The following is a 25,501-nucleotide window of genomic DNA, read 5'->3' as shown; positions in this document are numbered from 1 at the left end:
TTTTTTTCTGTGTTAATTGTTAACAAGGGAAAAAGATACACTTAACCACACACTTTTTTTAAAATTCTTTTTTTAATTTTTTTAATTCTTTAAATTTTTCCTTGAAGAAGAAGCTGGCTTCTAACAAAGAAATAAAACTCAATTGCAGGAATATGATATGTTATATGCTGAATTTTAGAAAAGTCTTACATATTTGCACTATTCCACTTACAGATTGTGTTTGTAAAGTTATTGTTTGCTGATTGCTTTCTTTCCTTGAAAACACTGGGTTTTCGAGATTGCTAGATAAAAATTGACTAAACCAAGTATACTAATTTATCTGGTATAAACGGGAATTTATAATCAATGTGATGTTATGAACTGAGAAAGCCTGTGAAAAGGGTAAGAGAGATGACATCAGCCATGTGTAGGGGTTCCTTCTTTTTTTCTTTTCTGCTGGGAACAAGTGTTGCCAGTGAATGCCAGTTGTGAGGGCAATGAGTGAATGCAAAAATGGTCAGCTTGTGTAGCAGATTTCCTTTTAGACGGTAGACTGGAGTCAATCTATCTCTAGGTTCACACGGTTGAAAAGTTGTGTAAATAGAAAGTGGTGAAGTACAGAGGTAAGACATAGAGCTCAACCATGATAGGATTCAGACTGAACTCTGCACTGAACATCATGGCTGCAATCCTTGGTATGTGTACAAGAGGCAGATGTATTAGTGCGTGTATGTACATATGTGTAGTGAAACTACCTATCGTCACTAGATACAAAACTACTATCGCCATTACATACAATCTTCTCATTTAAATATAAATAAATGCGAGCGTAGTAGAGAACCCATTCCTTGTCCATCACGTGACTGATCATTATTCGAATCGGCAACTTCTTCAAACCGTTCCCGCCAGAACGCAAACTGACCAATCACGGCCCCTAATAAGGTCACGTGATAGAGTAAAATTCTGAAGCCTTCGGGAGCCCATAGTTTGTTATAAATAGCTTTAACTCATACCCAATAATTTGTCTCGGTCCAGTTTCTCTTTGAGAACTGTTCCGTGTACCACACGACAGCAGCAGCAGCCAGCGACCACTTCAGCAGCTTCGTCCAGCCACGATGACCTCCGCCGTTGCCATATCAGCAACAAGAGTCTACGACTACTAACCAGCACCTACCAAGCAGCCTCTACGCTACCAGCGTCAACACGATTTACTATGTACATCACACCAAACTCCGCGGCACATCTCTCTCTTCGATTCTGTTAGGTGACTCAGCTTCACCACGGTAAATAAACAGACAAGAGTTCTTAAACAGACAAGAAATTCTCAGCCAGCGATGAACATCTGTATAACAAGAATCACGGCCCGGCATCGATGCCACGACATCACAACTAGTGATCAGCACTGCCTCTCCTCACTTTCACATACAGAACTTTTCCTATAGTGTACTAACGATCTGGTATAATTGCTCACGGGTTATTGACTCTCTTTCTATCTGCTGTAAACACTCACACACATGTATCACTCACATACACACTTTTCTTTGTACGACGGCCTGTCTTTGATTATGTTATTATATGTCGCATTCACACTCTCACACAGACATACATCTTTAACGCTACAATAAATATTTCTGTTATTCATCTAATACGGTTGTGGTCTTTCATTACTGGTCATCTATGTTATCGTCGTATAACATATCACGTATATCATCTTTGATATATAATTGTGTGTTCGACCGTGTGACTTGTTTAAAGAAAAGGAGTCCTCTGTTTTCCCATTCGTCACCATTGCTCCTTTTTGAGTTCGCACGGTCGTCCCTTACATATGCGTAGTGATATGAACTGAAATAGCAGGTGAAGAGATGCGGGAACAGAGGGAACTCCTGTCTTTTGCCAGCAACAGGTGTCACCAATGAATGGCAGCTGAGAAGAGAATGACGAGTGAATAAGGGACAGTCTCCACAAGCAAAAGACTTCCTCCTCCTTCCTTTTGCAGTGTAACATGATGCCCCTTCTCTCTCCTGTGCCAATGATGAAGTGTTTATCCTTTGTTTCCCTAATCCCTTTTATAATCATATATTATATACATGCTGTAGGTTTCATAGCAGTTGTCTCTAAATATTTTCCTTCTGATTGATTTTAAAAGAATTGATCTTGTCTATAGAGCAGCTGATCTCAATCACTATATGTTATTTTTTTATTCCGTTCCAAACAAGTATTGTCTGTTTTGTCTGCATTTGGTATACATTTGACAGGAATATTCCAGCAATATTTTTGAGTGATACTATATGACATTCAAATGCTGTATGCACTTACCTTAAGCCTTTCACTCTTTTCTTTGGAGACAGAGCCTATCAAAATAATTCTTTTCTGGAGAAACTCCTAGATGTCGTCAAAATCTTCTAGATGTCAATATCAATGGATCAGATTACCTCTATGCATAGTCAAATGTCCTAAATGTTATTTTGAAATTGGGAATGTAAATACATTGTTAAATTTTGTTTGTGGATGAAGCCAGTGCCATATGAATGGCACCCATGCCGGTGGCACGTAAGAAGTGCCATTCGAGCATTGAGCCTCATTGAGGTAGTGACAGGTGACTGAGACCTTCGGTGACATACCATGCTTGTGTAGACCTGTCAAGCCAAGTGAGACCATAGTCATGGCCAATGCTGATGTCAGGGCAATGGCACCTGTGCCAGTGGCATGTAAAAAGCACCCACTACACTCTTGGAGTGGTTGGCATTAGGAAGGGCATCCAACCGTAGAAACCTTGCCAAATGAGATTGGAACCCAATGCAGCTCCCTGGCTTACCAGTTTTCAGTCAAACCATCTGGCCCATGCCAGCTTGGAAACTTGACGTTAAATGATGATGAAGATGATGATGATGATGATGATGATGTAAGAGGAAAATTCTCAAGCATATTTTTATAAAATCTTATTGTATTCTTTAATCATCTTACATTTGTTCATAGCATCTTTGTATCTATTTTCATTAGCACTAAAGTATTTGTGTGAAACAAGCAAGACAGAGATTATGGATGTAAAGATTTGGAGTTTGGGAAACAGTTTTTTTTCTTCTTTCAGTGTTCAGCTAACAAATATGGATATTTCTTTTGCTCAAATTCCAACCTTGTACCAACAGAAAATATTGCTGCTAAAGCCAACTATTTCTCTGTATTCTAAATATTCCTTGGATAGATCTTTGAATTGTTCTCAAAAAGTGATGGGTTACCAGGGGTGGACCCAAGGGGGTGGGGCTGAGGGGCACGTTTCCCACTCAAGAAAAGAAGTGTACTCTTCTGAATAATGTTATTATGCCCGTTTCTCCTGGAATTGTATTCCCTTCTGACCTTGTGCCTTCCCTTTGAAAAATTCCTAGGACCACGCCTGTTTACACTGATGCCTTTTGTTACTTGGCCTGTAGCACATAACCACCATTATTTTATAAAATAGCTTGTTGTGAATTTAGTGACAAAACAAACAGAAACAGACAGATACAATAGTTTGACTTTCAGTTACAAGTGTAAGAATTGTTGATTAGGTCTTTGTTAGTTTTTCAATGAAAGCAACTAAGATTGCAAATACTTTTGTTAAGAACATTGACTTTGACAACAATGAATGAGAAGTAATATCAAAGACAATTTCTCTAAACAAACCATGTCACCAGGATTCTATGCTGTATTCTTATTTCAGACACTATAGCTTTATGAAAAGTAGTTTAGTATATGCTAACAACTCTTTTGAAATATCCTGTTTAAGGTTTATGTATAACTACCTGGCCCTGTGCATTCAAAAATGATGGTTAATTGTAGTATTTTATAGATAAATAAGGTACAAAACCAAGTTTTTAGTTTAATAATTCTTTTATTAACCAAATTTATAATATACCTTTCAACTGCAGTCATTTTGTATTTTTGATACACTCAGGCAATAATTATTTTCTCTAATAAGTTTGTATGTTTGTGTGATTGTGATTGTAATAATTATTTGTAATAAAACAGATAGAATATGGAGGGTAAATCAAATTAATACACTTGTCAATGTTATCTAGTGGTTGTCTTTTGAGATTTGATATTGATCATCGTTTGTTACTGAAAGAATGCTGGTTCACACATACATTCACATACTTCCCTTGTACACACATACATACACATATACTCACACAGAGTTGAAACGCTGTTTGATATTTTCTTTTCAGCATTGAATGTTCACCATCCCACTTTCATTGCACACACACACACACACACACACAAACATTCACATACCTCCCTTTTATATATACACATATACTCACACAGAGTTGAAATGGTCCCACTACCAGTTTGTCATCACCCCTTCCTATGGCTGCGATATGTTGATGACACCTTCATACTCTGGCCCCACCAGGAAGATGTCCATGTGGTGTTAGATCATGTGAACTCAATAAAGTCATCCTGGGAGCTCCTCTGTGCCGATGACCTTGTTCTTATAGCTGAATCACTGCCAGAACTTGAGAAGAAATTTCAGGTGTGGAAGCAAGATCTAAAATTGAAGGGTCTTGGAGTTGATCTAGCAAAAACCAAAGTCTTAGTAAGTAGGAAGGCAGACAAATCACAAATCCCTTCAGGGAGATGGCCCTGCTCGATTTGTAGACAAGGCGTAGGTAGAAATTCCATAAGATGTACCCAGTGTAAGCTATGGACACATAAGAGGTGCAGCAATATCAAAGGGAGCTAACTGGAAAGATAGTTTTTGTGTGTGGAAGGAGCACAGGCACAATAAACACTAAAAACATACAGAAAATAGACTCCATGAAATGTCAGTGGGGAAAACTAGAAGTAGTTGGTAGCTTCCATTTCCTAGGTGACGAAGTCAGTAGCAGAGGTGGAAGCTCCAAGAACGTAGTTGTGAAAATTAGAATAGGCTGGGTAAAGTTCAGAAAGCTCCTACCTCTGTTGACAGCAAAGGGTCTCTCCATCAGAGTGAAGGGCAGACTGCATGCACGATGCCTGTGTGTGAACAGCTATGCTACACAGCAGTGAAACATGGACTGTGACCATTGAGGACATGCATAGACTTGAAAGAAATGAAGCTAGTATGCTTCATTGGATGTGCAACGTCTGTACATGTGCAACAGAGTGTAAGCATCTTGAAAGAAAAGTTGGGTATAAGAGGCATCAGGTGTGGTGTGCAAGAGAGACATGATGTGTATGGATGAGGATAGCTGTGTGAAGAAGTGTCAATCTCTAACTGTGGAGGAACCTAAAGACATGGGACGAGATGGTGAAGCATGATCTTTGAATGTTGGGCCTCACAGAGGTAATGACAAGTGACCAAGACCTATGGCAATATGCTGTGCTTGAGAAGACCTGTCAAGCCAAATGAAATCATAGTTGTGACCGATGCTGGTATCACTTAATTAGCACCCATGCTGGTGGCATGTAAAAAGCACCTTTCAAGCACTGGGCCTCATGGAGGCAATAACAAATGCCTGAGACCTATATGCCATAACCTACAGAAGATCATCAAGTCAAGTGAAACTGTGGTTGTGGCAGATACTGATATCATGCAACTAGCACTCCTGCTGGTGGTGTGTAAACGCACCCACTACACTCTCAGAGTGGTTGGTGTTAGGAATGGCATCCAGCTGTAGAAACCATGCCAAATCAGATTGGAGCATGGTGCAGCCCCTCAACTTGCCAGCCCTGGTCAAACAGTCCAACCAATGGGCAACAGATGTTAAATTGCTGTGGTGAGAGTCATTAACATTCATTGCAGATTGGAGAATGGACTAACTGAACTCTTATAATGAGTAGAGGTCAGTGGTAGTCAGAGAGAGCCTTTTGGTGGTAAGGTGAGGTCTTAAAAAAAAGATATTGGTGTGGGGGTTAAATTTTACACAATATCAGTCTTTTCACACAGTGCCAGCCTGGAATTTGAAAGTTGGAATTTTTATCTCTTTCTTATATCGTCACTTTTATATCCTGACGACTCTTTGCCCGATGTCGTAACATAATTGTTACCCAACTCTTAGGTAGTATTGTTTGTTTTTTGCACACAGCACTCTTTTTCGTTGTACTAAGCACTCTTGTTTTTTGCTGTGTATGTGTGTGGGTGTGTTTAAATGTGAGTGTGTGTGTGTGTGTGTGTGTGTGTATATATATATATATATATATATATATATATACACATACGCACATACATATGCATGCATGCATACATACACACACCCAATGTTGTTCTGGGTTAGAGTTTCTGGATTTTTATATTTGTGAGAAATAGGGAAAGTAAAACTATAAATACAGTCATTTCCCTACATACATACATACATACATACACACATACACACATACACACATTCATACATACATACATACATACATACATACATACATACATACATACATACATACATACATATATACATACATATGCACATATATAGATACATGTATGTATGCATACATAGATACTTACATACATACATACATACAGGCATACATACATATATGCATACATACATACATATATACATATATACATACGTACATACATACATGCGTACATACATGTGTACATGCATACATACATACATACATGCATGCATACATACATACATACATACATACATATATACATACATACATACATACATACATACATACTTAATGAGAGCAATTGCATATTACCATGGGAGAGTTATCATTCAATATGAGATAAATAGCTCCTCCAACACTGGTGCCATAAATTTTGACCTTGTTAAAAACTGGTTATCATTCAGTTGCCCAACAGGTATTAACAATATAAAAGGAGTGCAAGAAAAAGCAAACAAACAAAAAATCTTTGCTAAACTGTTAAGATATCTTCAATTATTCCATTTAGATTATAACTCAAGTTTCTTACCAACTGGAGCATCTGGTTACATGACTTAACACCAGTCTTGGTATGCTGGGTTTCACAGATCAAAAAAAAAGAAGAAAAATGTTTAACGTGCATGATCAAGAGAATATGGCCATAAGCTAACAAAGACACTGTCAAAATATGCGATACATTCAAAAAGTTTAGCATGTAATAGGATTTGTATAAGCAATGTTGTCAATGCCTGCACACAAGTTTCCATGCATATATATAAATATGTAAAAGCATATATGTATTCATGCATGCATACAAACATGCATACATACATACATACATACATACATATAGATATATATTTATATATGTATATATATATATATATATATATATATATATATATATATATATATATATATATACATTTTTTCAAAATGTAACCACGTGTGTATCGTTGGCAATTTTCTTCCTCTGCCTTCCCTACCTTTGGACTTTCCTCTATTTCTGAAGAAGAGCTTGGCTCGAAACATTAAATCCTCTTTCCTTCCTTTCCTGAGCATCTGATAATACAGTACTTGTAACACGTTCTTGTGTTATTGTTGTTTCTCGCTTGTTCTTCTTTGTTTGGATTCACTATATATATATATATATATATATATATATATATATATATATATATAATCAGTTCAAATTATCAAATAATTCTAATAAAAGTGAAAAAAAAAGAAAAGCAATGAATGTGAGGACATGAACAAGAAGTGTATCAGCTTGACACTCAGTGAAAGGAGAGAGTTTAATGTTTTGAGCATAGCTCTTTATCAGGAGGGAGAAAGGGAAAAGTTCAAAGAAGGAGAAAAAGAAGAAGTCACTAACAGTGCACGTGTAGTTACATTGCTGAAGTGACCTGAAATAGATAGAGATAGGGACACTGGCTCTTTGGAACAGGAGAATGTGAAATGGTTAGTATGTGTGCGTGTGTGTGTGTGTGTGTGTATATATATATATATATATATATATATTGGAGCAAACACGTTACAATGAAGTAGAGAAATTTGAAAAGACAACACGAAACCGGTTATTTCTCAAAATACAATGTTTATATACCAAAAAGATTTTCTAACATTTTTCTAACATTTTTCTGACATAATTTAAATATATACTTTAACCATGTAACACAAGCCTTCTGTAGTTTTTTCACTCTTATTATCTTTTATATATATATATATATATATATATATATATATATATATATATATATATATATATATATATATATATATATGTATATACTCATACATACATGCACGTACTTGATTACTGTTCATATTTCAATGAAAGAGTTGTTTCTAGGTTAGAAAGCAGTTCTTTTTCCATTGAGACATTTGAAAAATGGGTAAATAAATAAATAAACTAGGAACAAACAAGCAGGCATACATGCAAGCAAGCTTTCAAACATATTCTATGAAGTAAGAGCATAACAGATCAGACATGCATGTTTTCTCTTTCCCAGATCAGATCTGACACAAAGGAAAGTAATTGAAATCAGTTGTGCAGCAGATATTAACATAATGTTAAAAAAGTTAGTGTAAAAAGAGAAATGACAAGAAATCTGTGGTTACTTCATCTGAATTTTAAATTTAGATTTCCACTAGCTGCCAAAGTACCGATCTTGAGAAATTGGGATTCACAAAACCAAAGAGAACATGGCTAATTGAGAAATATATAGGCACAGGAGTGGCTGTGTGGTAAGTAGCTTGCTTACCAACCACATGGTTCCGGGTTCAGTCCCACTGAGTAGCACCTTGGGCAAGTGTCTTCTACTATAGCCTCGGGCTGACCAAAGCCTTGTGAGTGGATTTGGTAGACGGAAACTGAAAAGAAGCCCGTCATATATATGTACATATGTATATATATATATATGTATGTGTGTTTGCGTGTCTGTGTTTGTCCCCCCACCATCGCTTGACAACCGATGCTGGTGTGTTTATGTCCCCGTAACTTAGCGGTTCGGCAAAAAGAGACCGATAGAATAAGTACTAGGCTTACAAAGAATAAGTCCTGGAGTCAATTTTCTCGACTAAAGGTGGTGCTCCAGCATGGCTGCAGTCAAATGACTGAAACAAGTAAAAGAGTAAAAGAGTATATAATCAAAGAAACTGTCAAAATAGGTAAAATATTCAAGAAAGTTAGCATGTTGAGAGTACATATTTGCACATGTAGACATGCAAATACACACATGTACACCTAAATTAAAAGATACTGCTTGACATATGTAATGACATTTACACCTGGTCCCATGTATGCATACGCAATATCATTCATCATCATTATTTATGTTGTGGTGAGAGTCATTGACACCCCTGGTAGATTGGAGAACAGACTAGCCGAGCTCGTATAATGAGTAGAGGTCGCTAGTAGTTAGAGAAAGCATTTTGGTATTAAGCTCAAGTTACTCTTGGGTGCTACTGGTAACATGTAACCCAGTACAACCCTTCGCACAAAGTCAGACCAATCTTAGGCACTACTGGTAAGGTGTAAGCCAGTACAACCTGTCACACTGGTCAGGTCGCTTTTTGAGTGCTACTGTTAACATGTACACAGTACATCCTGTTGCATGCATGGGGACATTGAGAAATTGGTGAAGCTAGTAGCAGTTGCATGCTTGGCAGCGAAAGTACTATCAGTAAAATACCTATCGTGTCCTGTGAAAAGACAGCAAGTTGGCAGAAGTTGTTGAAGAGTTTTGCTAGAGGCTGGTAAGAGTTGGTGTGTCAGTTGCGCATTGGACTCACATTGAACACGTAATGGTAGTTGTTCAAATTATTGTGTGCTGGTCCCATTGCTAGAATGTGGTAAGGGTTCGATATATCAGATACAGCCATGTAGTATTAACCAGCTAGAGGAGATGTTTTCTCGGGGTTAAAAATCAGAGGACCAACTCAAAGCGATACTAAAAGTCACTGGAAATGATTGCAAATCGTTTGAAACACAAGCCTGAGACTGTACCAAGTTGTGGTGTTCCATCATCATTGGAACCAAAAATTTGAAGCTACCAGAAGAAGAAAGGAAGAAATCAAATGACAGGAGAGAAAGACTCAACAAAATCAACCTGGTCCTTTACCAACATTATCATGCAGTCAATACCTTCATTGACTCTTCTTTGCAAGAATTGGTCTCCAGAGTCATCAATAGCATCACCATAAAGGAAGTGTTCAGCAAAGAAGAAAATCAATACTCAGAGATAAAGCAACTGCCAATTTATATATACAGCAACCCCTCAGCTATCACAGGTGTTACTTTCCAAAACCCCCCACGACAGGTGAAAATCTACAAAGCAGAAATAGTACTATACTGTATCTCTTTAAAAATTATTTTTATAATTTGTATATATTTATTTTATTATAAATGCAAAACAACACCACAGAGGAATCGACGTAAACTTAAATAATAAACCGCGATGGGTGAACCATGGTAGGTAAACCGCAATAAGATCTGGCATTTCAACCTTATTGTGCCATAATCTACATAACAATTATTGCATAACATACCAATATTCACTAGAAATACATGTAAGATTTTGTAATTCATGATATTGTCATGATGTTGTCATATGTGCTAAAAATAGCAGCCAAATAGGCCTTAAATCAAAAGAACATGTTATGAGTACAAGAAAACATGGTAGGAATATGTGTAAGTGAGGAAAGACACATGGTTTGAAGGTGGTACCCTTCCTCTTAGGACTGTAGTACTTTTCCTTTTCTAACGGTCTAAGGAATTGACTTCAGTCCAGTTTTGTGTTGAAGAACTGGGGATGAGCCATTGCACAGCTGTTGATTATAACAGCTATGTTATGGAAATATGTGTGGAGGACTTGCGGTTATCCAGTTAAGGTTGATGATCCTGGGAAGATTGAGATATTTGTGTTTAAAAATATTTGTGTTTAAAAGTATTTAATTTATGTACTATTTTGCTTTTGGATAAATCTTTGAAGTTTGTATTATGAGTTTCTTATTTTGAGAAATATTTAATTTGAAATGTGCTGTTTATTGCATTAAATGCATATTGAATGCTTAAAACTATAAAATACATTGTTTACTCGTTTTTTGTCATTGAGGTGGTTGTGAGGTGTGCTAAAAATAACAGTTAAATAGGCCTTAAATGATGCACCCCACAATTTTATTTGTTTTATTTTTACATAATCATATGAAGTCCCATGTGTAGAATACATGGGACTCATTTTTCAGGAAAAAGTGAAATAACTCCAGCAATTCAGTTTGGAAAACTACATTAATGTGCCAAATAAAAAAAATTTCAATGAACTTTAATTTTTGAAGTGCTGGCAACCAAGCAGAAAAAAATCACCAAGTCTCTTATTAATGCTCTCTCTCGCTCTCTCTCTCTCTCTCTCTCTCTCTCTCTCTCTCTCTCTCTCTCTCTCTCTCTCTCTCTCTCTCTCTCTCTCTCTCCCTCCCCCCCTCTCTCTCTTTTCCTTTTTTTTAATGATTTCTGCCTCACTGGACTTGTTGACCTTACATCTCCATTCAAATCATTTCATTGACTATACCATCAGCAAAACGTTTTGAATGGAGATGAAAGGTCCATTGTGATTCTCAACTTTATCATTGCACTGGGTGGGCATTTAAATACAGTTGGCGCAGTCAATCGATTTATGTTTGGCTATATCCAGATGTAACGATCAACAAAAAGCCAAAGAGTGTGATACCTGTGGTAGAAACTGGGAAACAGCACAAACGAAGTGGGTGGTAGGGGGATTTAACTTGTTCTGGAATTGGTGCTATTTTTGTTGAAACTCAAAATCTCTCCTAAGAAAACTTTCTATTTTTTGTAGACAACTTTATCATTTAAACTTTGTCAAAGCTTATTTAAAAGAAAAAGGCAAGCACATTCCTTTTCTTTCACATATTCAAGTAACTTTGACAATGCAACGCAAATAGCTCTTTCGATCATTATATATCCTTAAAGATTTAGACAAACTTCTGTATTTACAATGAGCTTTTAAATACCAATCTTATAACTAAATTTTTTTCATAAATTATGCTTCTCTGGAGCTTCAGTTTCACTGCTTCCCTAACAGACACTCATTTAGATTCTTATTTGTTAAATATCAACATCTTTAATGATCTGACTCTCATGACAATACATTATTTAAACAATTGTTCTTTGTTGAAATTCTAAGAAAGACGATCAAATAAACAGATTGCATAGTTTTTATCTAAAACATTGGATATTAATTTCTGAAGCATTTCAAACAAGTTAACTCATGTCAAGTGTTGAAAATATAATTTTATCATGATTAATTTTGCATTAATGTTTCTATAGCAATAAAAATGTGACGACCATTTTTAATTATAATAAATATATATTTTACCATGCAATTTCACAATTTGAAAAGCAACATTAGTGCACAACTGAACCAAATCCCTACCATTCAGCATAGCTATTATAGTACCAATCCAGAAACTTTTAAAACTCTATTGAAAGCATAAATACCTCCATAATACAAATACTTAAAATGTATGTATGTATGTATGTATACTTGTGTGTATATATGTATGTGTGTGTGTGTTTATGTATACATGAATGTGTGTATGAATGTATGTGTGTGTGTATGTGTGTGTGTGTGTGAGCCTTTGAGTCTGTATTTACATTTCCATAACATAGTGGTTTGGCAAAGGAGACCAATGCAAAAAGTATCAGGCTTAAAAGAAATGAGTATCAGAAGAAACAAAAAAAGAGATTACCAGAATGATTGTCATCCTAACACTAAATAGTCGAATCTATGGTTGCAGCAATACCCCAAACAATATTTTATGGGATTTAAATCTGGCAAATTTCGAGATCAAAAGTTTGGTGTTACACGACCACAAAGATTGTCTGAAGTCCATTCTTGGGTAATGTGAACTTTATGAGAAAGTGCTGAGTTTTGTTGAAACATGTATGGTTTTCCACAGTATACTTCATCCAGTACTTCACCATTTCCAGCAGCATTAATTCTAAGACCCTGTGGAAAGATGAGAATTGGCATGATATGGCCTTCATCACTCACCATTCCTAAAGTCAACACAGTTGCTGTGTGTGTGTGTGTACGTACATGTGATGGGATCCGGATATATATTCAAATTTACCTTACACAGGAATAAACATATATAAGACTTCATACACTTCTAACGCAAGAGCATATTGAATTCTTGTGTTTTTTGGTACCACAAAATATAGTGAAATACTCACATACAACACTTCCTCAAACACACACACATACAAACACACATGTGTGTATATATGTATGTATATATTTGGTATGCATGTATGTATGTATGTATGTATGTATGAATGGATAGATAGATTAATAGATTTGTCTAAGTGAGTGCGAGGTCTTCATTTATTTACTGTTGATATCTTTACTCAAAATAATTGGTTTAATAGAGATCAGTGTCATCAAAGTTATTATCTACAAAAATATCCGGTTACAAAATTGTATTCAATCTTCTAATTTTATTTTTGCCTTTGACATTTAGAAGTACTTCAGCTTTGGTTGTATATACAAGTCTGTAATCTGTTTGTATTCACATATTTTTGGGGCAAGAGGTCAGAGTGTATAGAATTTTGTAGATAACCTCTGAGAACTTGCTTGCTAGCAGAGATATCTATCTAAAAACAAATAAGATGTATGAAAATTCTTTAAATGACAACTTTCTTGCATTGAAAATTTTAACATGAACACAATTAGTATGATATATATATATATAGTTAATTCCATTGCCACCAAGCATACAAGGATGTAGATCAGTTGATATACCTGTCTTTGATCCAGTTGATCCAAAAAAACCAAAGAATGGGTCCATTGATATCTCATTGTACCTCTCTAAAAATAAGCTCCTTCTCACTCTTAACTTTTATCACATTTATTTTATAAACATTAGTAAGCATATAACTATTCATGGCTTTTTATGAAGGCCTGCTTATTTTACCTATAAAATAAACAGATCATTTCACCCTATGAAGGATGAGCTATAAAACTGGGGAATTTGTTTGTGACATATTTCAGACAGTTTGTCCATTTTTAGCCCTGTGTGTTCACTAAAATCTTAAATCAGTTACACAAATATTACATCAATTATGTCTAATTTGTCTCCACATAAATTTTAAAATTTTAAATGATCATTCCACAACCAAATGTAGTTAATTATTTTTTGTGTCAAAGAAAAATGGAAAGGATGGTCTTATCGTATGAGTGTAGATGGATCAATATAACCAGAACTTCCATAGACAGTGCCTTCATTATTCAAATTGCAAAAAGTAGATAACTGGTGCTGGTGCCACAAAAAAAGTGTCCAGTGAACACTGTAAAGTGATTGATATTAGGGAATGCATCCAGCCATAGAAAGTATGCCAAAACAGACAGTGGAAGAGAATGCAGTTATTTAACTCATCAGACGCTTGTGAAAGTGTCCTACCTGTGCCTGTATAAAACAGGCTCACTTTATTTCTCTTTGTATAAAAAACAATTCTTTTAGCATGTCTAAAAGATGTTTTACTGTGAAACACTTTCACAGTTTTCTTCAACTATGTTTGTCATTAACATGTACCCAGGAGCTGTTGTGTTCCAGTTTTTCTTCTTAGCTTTTTTTGTATTGTGAATTCATCCTACATTTCTCAAACTGTCAGTTTGCCTATAGAGTCTTTGGAATTTTCTCTCTGATTATTTCTATCAATGTGTTCAAGTGTTGCAATTTTTTTTGTCCAAATGTATTTGAATGTTTTTCTTTGTCTTTACTTTTAAAAATTAATTAAACTAAATTGTTTCATCTAAAAAGAATGATAATGATATATTTGATTAGACATAAAGCTGGTGTTTGCCTAAAATTTTAAAGTGGAACTTGTTATTTCCTATCAAAAGATTTTCAATAAATAGCTGAACTCTTCAAGTTGACATCATCAAAAAGCGAACCTTTAAGGTACATATATAAGTTTGACAGACTGACATCAGCAAAAAGCAGACCACTAAGATTTGTGAGACACATCCCATATTAGTTGATGACATCAGCATTAAACTAACCTATCAGGGATTGTTGATTGTGAATCTACCAACCTTAATATAAAGGTAGAAAAGAGAAGAAGCAAAGAGATATAAGAAGATAAGATAAGTGATCTCAGCCAAATAACCACATCCTGTTCAGCTGTTTGTTTTGAGGGTTGGTCAATGAAATTTTTCAAAACAATCTGAACACCTAACTCTAATTAGATAAAAATGTTGCATATGACACAATTCTCCCTTTTTCTCCTGCTCTCCTTCTCTCTCTCTCTTTCTCTCTGTCTCTGTCTCTCTCTCTGTCTCTCTCTCTGTCTCTCTCTCTGTCTCTCTGTCTCTCTGTCTCTCTGTCTCTCTCTCTCTCACCTGTTCATATTCTCTTTGTCCTGTTCATATTCTTTTTGTCCTGTTCATATTGTCACAACTTAGTTACAGAATCAACCAACAACTACCTTACTTTCTGAAAAGAACTTTGGTTCTTTCTCTCTGATTCTTTACGAGAACATCAAGTCATATAACCTTAATAAACATATGAATTCAAATTATGACTTCTCTCATTCAGTTGGCTTTCTAATAATTTCATTACCATAAACCATTTGAAACTTTCAAAGAAAGTTATTTATGTTTTTCTGTTATAATTTTTGTAATACACTAAATGAAAGTAACAAATATTGCTATTTTGTTTATTTCAGGCCTCCTGTGGAAACAGAGGAAGTATCAGAGGTTATTTCTTAGCAGGTCGGAATATGCACTGGATCCCGGTAATTAAATCCCTATTTTATTTTATTGGACTAATGCTAGTATTCCATGTGATAGCAGGGTACATTGGTATGGACACCTTTCAATTATTAAGCGTTCTCACCAACTCATTTCTTTTCAGGTACAAATGGATTTCAAGGATCTCTTCTTTTCTCATTGCCAGATGCAAAACTCCAGAGTTTCTACCATCAATGGAATTTTATAAATTTAAGTCAGATTTGTTTTGCAATATTTTGACAGACATCGACTGCAGTACTGTGAGCTGGAGAGTGTTATGCTATTGAGAAAAGATGTCAACACTGAGTTTAAGATTTTGCCCAAGATGTTAGTGGAAAAGCTGGTGCTTTTGATTGGTGTTCTGGTGAAGAAGCACAAATACACATGATCCCAACTAGGTCCATCCACAACAACCTCACCCATATGCAATACATTATAGAGAAGTTTGGGGGCAAAGCTGGCTTTGGCAAGGACCTGATCGATTTGGATTAGTTGAAAGCTTTTCATTGGGGTTGACCATGGTTACTTATAGGTCATCTTGAAAATAGTTGGGTTCAGACATGTTTTTCGATGCTTGGTCACAGTAATGCACAGTAGCCACCTCTTAGAACCGTTTTACATTGCATACTCAGTCTGACTGGACCTTTCTGTCCCTTGAGAGCTGGATCATGAGCCCCTGCTGTTGTAAAATTTTGAACATTTTAGGGATATTCCTATGGAGTTAGGAACCAAGAGGGCCATGTCAGCGTATGGTGAGATGTGACCCTATGATGTTGGAAGAGTATGATGGTTGCAGGAGTAAAATTCAATGCGGCCAAGTTGGTGGGGGGGTTCAAATCGGCACCTGAGAGGTCAGCAGACAACTTCATGGGATACTGGATTAATGGACCAATTAATGCTCAGGATTTGGTTAACAGGAACTGCAACATGTTAAAGAATGGGGTAGTCAATGACATCCAGAAATCGGCTGATAGGAAGCTGTTTTTGAAAATTAAGCATAGATGGTAGATTCCTACATCGTTTCCATTATTTTCCACAATTTGACCATTGTGCTTTATTCCAATCACCACCTGTTATTCAGTTTCTTTTGGAAAGAATACATTCTATCATCAGGTGGAGCATCTGCTGCCAGCACTTCCTGCATAGCAGCTTAGGCATGATCTGGCTGTTTGATATGCAGATTTGAACTGAGGTTCTGCTACCCGCAAGTATTCCTACATGCTGAATGGATGAGTTGATCAGCGTTCATGGGGCATGTCTTTCTGGAACTTGTTTCCTTGATGAGTGAAGTTAGAACTGAGATTGGGATGTCTGAAATCTTGAAAAAGCAACTGGATAGGTGGATGTTCCACTCTAAAGATTTCTAGAGGATTAGTGATGGAGAAGAGAAGCAATGACCTGGGGGATTCTATGGGTTTCAATGAAAATGAACTGGCTACAAGAAGTGTTCTATAAAGATTTTCCCTGACTCACTTCCCAAAGACTGGGATAAACGAAACTTGGCATAATTATTAGTCCTTCTCTACATAATTACCACAAATGGCGACACACTTCTCATCGCTTTATGCAGCTGTGAAGACCTCATCTCTAGAAGTCGGTAGCCAAGACTTTACCTCAGAAATAAGTTCATCATCTTCTGAAAAATACTTCCCCTTCAAAAAAAGACTTCATGGTTGGAAAGGGGTGGAAGTCAGATGATGTGAGGTCAGGAGAGTAAGGGGGATGAGGAAGGATTTCATAGCTGCAGGAGTGTGCTTTCATCTGGGCAATATGCACATTGTGAACTGGGGCATTGTCTCGGACGAGGCAGACTCCTTTCATCAGCATGCCACACTTCTCTGCTTTGATGGCATCCTGCAATTTCTGCAGCTGAGAAGCATAATATGCCCCATTAATTGTGGTGCCCTTTACCAGAAAATCCATCATTACTACTACTGGTCCTTGCCTGTTAAGGGTTGGACAAAGCCTTCTTTGGAGGTGGTGAGTTATCATGTTTCCTTTGCTTTAATGCAGTGATGGACCCATGTTTCATCTTCTGAGATAAATCAGCCAAAAAAAGTCCTCCTCATTTTCTTGGCACATTGTTAAAAGAACCTAGGAGCAATTGACTCGTTCCTGCTTCTGAAAAGTTGTGAGCAATCCATTATGCAAACAACTTCCACATGTGCAAATGGTCATGAATGATTTTTTTCCATGGACCCTACACTTATCTTCACTTCTTGGACTTGTTTCCGAATAGTTATGTGGTGATCCTCTAAAATGGCGACTTCCATTTTATGGATGGTGTTGTCATCAATGGTGGAATGTGATAATTAAGGAATAGGAGAAGTTTCTTTCGATATCCAACTACATTTGAACTGGTAATGCCAGTGTTTGACTACATCGTATGGCAAACAAATACTAGAGGAAAACTGCAATTTACAATGTGACATGTAAGGATGTGTACGATTATACCTGTACAAGTTCTGTTTCATGCAAAAACCAGAAGTGGAAAGGGGAAATCTTTAATGAACACCCCTCGTAGTCTGTTCTGGAAAACTTTTTTTATTAGGGTCTGTTCTGAATAACTTCCAGTTGTTCTTGACTTGGTGGTGCTACCAAGGGGCTCTACTACCTTGGGATAAGCCCTAGCTCTGCCTAAGATGTGCTTGAAGTGACTAAACTATTCTCTTCACACTCATTCAGTGTCTAGGTATTGTTGACTTAGGCAGTCATATCAAACAGCTTGTGGGATGGATATGGTTATCAGCCAAATCCATCTTTATGATTGCTCCACTACCTTTAATCAGTTTTCCTTTTTGCTGGAGGCTATAATAAAAACAAAAAAAAAAAAAAAAGGTTTTGTGGTCGACAAGGTTGAAATGTCCCAGGACAGAGACATACTTCTTTGATAGAGCCTCCAATGACTTTTTTTTCAAGTTTAACTTGGAAGGTGAGGTTGGAGAAAATGGTGCTGCTGTTGATTGAATTTATTGAAAGGTGAGTGGGAATAGCAAAAATAACAAGAGTGGATGGGACTGCTCTAAGTATAAACCTGTAAGCTGGAGAATGACACTTGGAGAAGGCATATGCTCATTCATGGTGTACAGGTTAGTCACAGATTTGTGAATTCTTCATCTGGTCCTAGATGGAGGAGGGCCTCCTGTATCAGCAGGCTTGCAACATCATCTTTCATTATTTGTATACCATTGTATTTCATGTTTTTTTTTACCCTCATTTAATTTTTCTAAATAATTCCCTACACTTCATGTAGAAATTTGTGATCGTTGCCCTCAAACTTTACCTTGGAAATTATTTTATGATTATTATATGTTTGGATTTTGCTTTGTGTTTATACAAATAATTCCATGTCTTAACCAGAGACTTCAAGAGACAACAAGTTAGAAGTTCAAGTCGGTATTATGACTAAGGTGGCTGATAATTGCCATGTTTTTAGATTTGTACAAAGTATTGTTCTAGAGAATGTCTGCCAAAAAAATAAGAAAATCAAAATTTGTTTTAAAAGTAATTTGATGATAAGATGATAGTGTAAGCTTAAGATTACAGTAAAAGGTGTTTGTTATTACATACATTTAAAAGTAATTTTATTATGTTTGTAGATTAAAACGTTTATGGAATTACCTATTGTTGTTTTTGTCGTTGTTGTTGTTGTTGTTATTATTATTATTATTATTATTATTATTATTATTATTATTATTATTATTATTGTTCAGTAGTTTTATTTTTATAACGTGCTTTCACTTCACTACCGAGCGCAGCTCTGTGTGTCTTGGGTATGTGCTGTAGTTTGCTGTGGTGCTCTTATTATTATTATTATTATTATTATTATTACTGTTGTTCTCTCTTGGCTATTAGGTAGGGGCTTCACTTTTTGCAAGTAATATTGGAAGTGGACATTTCGTTGGACTTGCTGGCTCTGGAGCGGCAACAGGGATAGGAATTGCTGCATTTGAATTAAACGTAAGTATCACAACATTTATCGATGAGAGCTAAGAGTAAAGGCAATTTCCTTGCTAAGTAACTGAAGAAACAATGTCTTTATTTCTTCAATTCCTTAGCTGTAAATCTGGCTAATTACATGAATGTAACAATCTTCACTCACATCTTCCTAAAATCAACAGATCATTCATTGACAGGTCTACAGGTCTACCTAGTATGTGAAGTAGATAAATGTTTGTACAACATTATATTGCATCTGGTACACACACACACATATATATTTAAAGAAAAAAATTTTTAAATTATAAACTATTTTTAAAATTATGTAAAAAAAAATGTCACAAACTTCAGGGAAGTTTTCATATAGTGTGTATTTTGTGTGTAAGTGCTTTCATTGCTCAACTTTTCAAAGTTGTTTGGTGTTTATGGTGTATCATCTTTTTATACAGTTCAGTGTAAAATTCCTCTCATAATTTCCATTATGTTCGCAATTAAGGCCCTAATCAGCAAAAACTTGCCGCCCTTCCAGTACCAACCATTTAGTAATATTTTTTGCAATCAAAGTGGAATTTGTGAAATTTCTGTATTCTCATCTATATTCTCTGCTTACTCTTGTTCTAAAAAGTATCAGTTGCTCATTAGATAAACTTTCTCTATGGAATGTTAACAACTCACCTGCAAGAAATCCTATGATTTGTCTGAAAGCTTTTCTCAGATGCCTTGAATTTAGCAATCACACCTTGATCCATTGACTAGAGTAAAGAAGTTGCATTGCTGGTAATTTACTCTAATCTCTTGACAATATATTCTACTCTCACTCGACACAGAAAGCTCATTTAAGTTCACTGAATGGCTTGTTGCACTGTCAAAGAGGAGCTATGCATTGTTGGAAACATCATGCTTGACATTGTATCTTTCTATTGTAGGACAAAAAAGAAAAAACGTTTGTAATCCACATTTCAAAAAAGGCTCTTAGTCATCCATTCCTTCTTATTTGAATCCAAAATCAGAAGCAAACTAAACTTTGCATAAACAAGTGGAATTCCCTCTAGAAGAATCATTAGATGATTTTTGGAAGCTTTAGATTCTGGAGTGATTTTTTCTCAAGAAATAAAGATTCTAGCAAGTATGTGCCTCTAGAAAAGAGCAGTTCCATCAATATTGAATATTTGCTTTGGGATGCAGCCCCCATTCAGCAATAATTTTTTACTGCCACTCAGAATAATTAGTAGTAGCCTCTCGGTCTGCACTGGCAGCACTGCCTGTCGTTTTCATGTTGTGCAAATTCAAGCATTTCTTAAACATTTCAAACCATTCATTAGAAATTTTACCTTCCTTTTGTTTTTCTGCAATTCACCATACAAAACTTTGCACAATGCATCAAGTCTGATCATCAGTCCATAGATTCAAAAGCCATCTTATTTAACGCATCACATCAGATCTATGAAAAAATAAGTTCCAAGCAGTTAATGAAGTAACTTCTAGAACACTTGACTTAATTTTCTCTCTGTCGTAATGTTTTGTTCCTTCTACTGATGTTGCAAGGTTAAATGTTTTGGCAATGCGGCTGATTTGTATCTCCTGCATTTAGTTTAATATCTAGTGTTGGAACCCTCATCAGTTGGAACCCTCATCGTCATAACCAACGGAGTGCCAGAGAGAGATTAGAAATGCAATGAAAGAGTGAAGTGAGGTAGAAGAAGTATTGTGTGATTGTAGTTAGTTGAAGGATTACCAGGTTTATGACCACTTCACCCTTGGTTCCTTTGACTTGAGTCATAAAAACTCTACAACTACTCTCACACACATGACGCTCTGTTGTTTTGACATACAACATATGTAACTACAGACATTGCTATAATGCTGGTATTATTATTATTGTTACTAGTTACTTATTCAAAAGTTGGTGGGTTGGTACCATTCGTCTTATTGGTTTTGGCATTGGTGATGAAGGTGGTCATATTATTATTATAAGTTGTATTGTTGTTTTTTAGTCTTAAGAAACCCTAACCCTTTTCGACCTAAATTCAAAGACATTTCATCTTTTAGAATATACTAGGGTACCACATTATCCCATGGGGTTTTTATAATTATTATTCTAGATGGAGTTGCTACTCTTGTTCATACTGTTGTTGTTGTTGTTGTTCATTAAAGAGTTGGTGGGCTAAAAATAGCAGTGGTTGTATTGGTTGAGTTGGTGCTGATGTTAGGTTTTTTTTTAGTGGTGAAGGTTGATTTACACAGATGGGTAAATGGAAGGGTGGATAGATGGATGGATGGATGGATGGATGGATGGATGGATGGATGGATGGATGGATGGATGGGTGGGTGGGTGGGTGGATGGATGGATGGGTGGATGGATGAATGGGTGGATGGATGGGTGGGTGGGTGGATGGATGGATGGATGGATGGATGGATGGATAAATGGGTGGAAAAATGGATGGATGGATGGATGGGTGGGTGGATTGATGGATGGATGGATGGATGGATGGACGGTCAGGTGAACGAGTGGACAGATGGATGGAGAGAGGTACAGATAGACAGATAGGTGGATGGGAGGTTGGATGGGTGGTTGAATGGCTGAACAGAGGGATGGATGGATGGACAAGTGGGTGGTGGAGGGACAGGTGTGGGTGTACGGGTAGATGGATGAATGGATGGATTGATGGGTAGGTGGGTGTGTGATTAAGTGTGTGTGGGTAGGTGGGTTGATGGATGGATGGACAGACAGACAGATGGATGGATGGACAGACAGTGATAAAAAGACTGACACTCATTGGACCAAAAGAAATATTTGAAAATATTCAATGTGAAAAATTCCACTTCCCACTCCATAATGCTTATAGTGATGCATACACATCACACATGCATGCACACACGCACACATGCACACACACACACACACACACACACACACACACATACACACACACACACACACACACTCATCCACCCCTACTCACACATGTATCTATGTATCATGATTATAATTGTCCAAATTGTTAACTATTTTGATCTTACCTAAAACTCCTTCAGGCTGAAAAGAAAATTTGTTTTTTAAATTCTTTAAATTTATCTGAGTTTCCATAATGGTGAAATGGCAGACCATATCTCATAATTTGCAGTTATACTTTACAATTTTCATATGTATGAAATCCTGTTAACTGAGGAAGCCATAACAGTAGGGGTGGAGGGAATGCTTATAATTATAAAATGTGCTCCTCATGCATAAAAATGTTGTGTCGTAAATTAAAATTAAATTTTGTAACTAATTATGAGTGAAACAACTGTTCAATATCAGAGAGGTTGTGTGACAAAATTGACGTGAACCACCCTACCCTTTTGCCTGAGAAATATATCCAAGAAATGACACAGAAGAAGGCCATGTATTTGGATATACTGTAAAGAGGCAAGTGAAGGCCGATGGGTCAGTGGTTAGGTTGTTGGACTTGTGATCAGAAGATTATGACTTTGATACCTTGACCAGGTGATGTGTTGTGTTGTTGAGCAAAAAACTTAATTTCACATTGTTCCTGTTCTCTCAGCCGGTAAAAACAAGGAATCCTGTGATGGACCAGCATCCCATTCAGGAAGGAATATATACATCAGAGAAACTGGGAAACCAGTTCTATGTTCCTTATGGCATAATGTAGATTAACCAACCATTAAATGGTAAAGGTTTTCAGTTGTCCTCAAAACTAGTTAGATGAGACTCTGTCTAATATTTGGGTAAAGATTTCTCCTACACAACAATGGCCTTAAAAATGAGGTACTCAAGTCTGAATTGAAGTGACAACATAGTTAAGACACTGTGGTGTTGGTTTACATATGCAAGTGAAAGAAAGAGTGAGAGAAAGAGAGAGTATTTATGTATCCGTATGTATGCATTTGACAGTTTCATTTTTCTACTGAAAAGTTATATTTTTATTATATGTATAAAAATTTACATTGCAAGTATAAAGGTGTGTATCAAACCGAAAAAAGATAAATGACAACAGACGTTTTATTATATCTTGTACAAACATGAAGGAAAGGAAGTTTAATGAACCATTATTGAACTTGTATATACACCATTGCGTCAGTGAAACCAATTAAGACTTTGTAGGGTTGGGTATATGAGTAAGAGAAGGAAAGTGTGAGAGAAAGAGAGAGTGAGAGAAAGAGAGAGTAAGCATTTACTCCAAGAAGTAAGGTGGAGAGGAGGTTCTGCTAGGTTCCTCACAGGCAAAGAACACAGGTACAAGATTTTCTGGGCAGAGAACACTGACAGGGTTGGGGGTGTGGGTATACTTCTTGCAGAGAAATGGGTTGATAAGGTAATCGAGGTAGTTAGAATATGCGACAGAATACTTAAGATTAGATTAGTGCTTCATCATGGGTTAGCAACCATTATCTCGGCCTATGCCCCTCAGCCAGGGCTACCCGATGGACAAAAAGACCGATTTTATGACACCCTCTTGCAGACTACCTTGTTGACAAATGACAGGGACCTTCTCTTTGTAGCTGGTAACTTCAATGGACATGTTGGACAACACGCAGGGGGCTTCCATGGCATACATGGGGGCTATGGTTTTGGTCCCAGCAATGAGGAGGGAACCAGACTGCTGGAGTTCTGCAATGCAAATGATCTTATGGTTCGCAATACCAACTTCAGGAAACTTGCCAGTCACCTAGTCACTTACCGTTCTAGCAGACACAATAGCCAAATTGACTACATCCTCACCAGAAAAAGGGAAAGAAGGATGCTTATAAATGCCAAAACCTTCCCAGGTGAAGAATGTACCCTACAATATAGACCAGTAGTTAGCGACTTCAGGATGAGGGCTAAATGGATGCCCAGAAGACGACCAGCATGGAGGAGAAGGGTCTGGAAACTTAAAGATCCTGCGAATGGACAGAGATTTAGAGACATATTACATGAAGCTTTTGACGAAAAAGAGGAGGATATAGCATCATATCATGTGGAGGACAACTGGAGGTTTCTATGGGACAATCTGCTGAGGGCCACTGACCAGATCTGTGGATGGTGCAAAGTTCCCTCTCGACCCAAAATAATCTATAGGTCCTAACTGATTAAGTCATTTTTTCTTGTCGATTAGTATTCTTATATCACATCGACAGTCAGATCTTTTTATTTGTTTCTCATAAGACATACAGGTGCATATATCAAGCATTTCTTTGAACTCCTCTAATTCCTTATCAAAACTATCTCCTCTTTGTTTGATAGGTATTTTGTTTAATTTATAAGTATTTTCAATCAATCTCTCAATTTTTAGAGCTATTCCCTCAAACCCAGTATAAGGAAAAGAAAATTTGCTCCATATTGTTTGCACAACTGCAGCAACAATCCGGTAGCATTGTTTCACTGTGGGTGAAATTTTTGATATCTGTTCTTCATGTTTTCTTATGTTAGAATACATTGGCCTTTGATAGGGTCATTGCTGTGGGAAATACAGTAGGAAATGCTGAATTATGGCTTTTAATTCTAGTTGCCATTATATAATTTTATATACTTAAATGATTACAGTTTAAATTTATGCAGGTATTTTTGTAAAATTATAATACAATTTAGCTCTGAAATAATCTGAGAAACAAAAGAAAATCATTTAATAAATGTATAGATTTCCTAAAAAACAAATCATTTAACACATATTGAAAAGTTGTAATTTTACCATGTTGGTGGGGTACCTACCAATTTGTCTTATATCTCAATGTTTTTGCTATCTGTACTCAAGAACACACATGGAAACAAAAAGTGTCAGTGAAGACGTTACAGATATGTGATGAAAGATTTCCAGGCAATGGACAGGTGTTAAACTAATAAAATAACAGTAATAAACATGTGAATAAAAAATATATATATATAGTGCATGTGCTTATTTGGTAAAAAAATAAATAAATAAATAAAATGACCATCTTGAAATACAATATAAAAGTTT

The 25,501-nt window shown here is 36.3% G+C and overlaps 1 protein-coding gene across 1 annotated transcript in view; it reads left to right on the top strand.

The window, feature by feature from the left end:
• The window catches only part of LOC106870460 (sodium/mannose cotransporter SLC5A10), a 94,471-nt gene that overhangs the window by 4,213 nt on the left and 64,757 nt on the right, over positions 1–25,501 (top strand). Inside the window, exons 2-3 of the mRNA XM_014916561.3 lie at positions 15,560–15,628; positions 19,479–19,583. Coding sequence (XP_014772047.1) covers positions 15,560–15,628; positions 19,479–19,583 — 174 coding nt within the window. The remainder of the gene's footprint in view (positions 1–15,559; positions 15,629–19,478; positions 19,584–25,501) is intronic.

Source organism: Octopus bimaculoides, chromosome Z (assembly GCF_046866305.1).
Source record: "Octopus bimaculoides isolate indiv1 chromosome Z, ASM4686630v1, whole genome shotgun sequence".
Lineage (NCBI taxonomy): Eukaryota > Metazoa > Mollusca > Cephalopoda > Octopoda > Octopodidae > Octopus > Octopus bimaculoides.
Note: the sequence above shows the minus strand (reverse complement) of the source record. Positions and strands in the feature narration are given on the sequence as shown.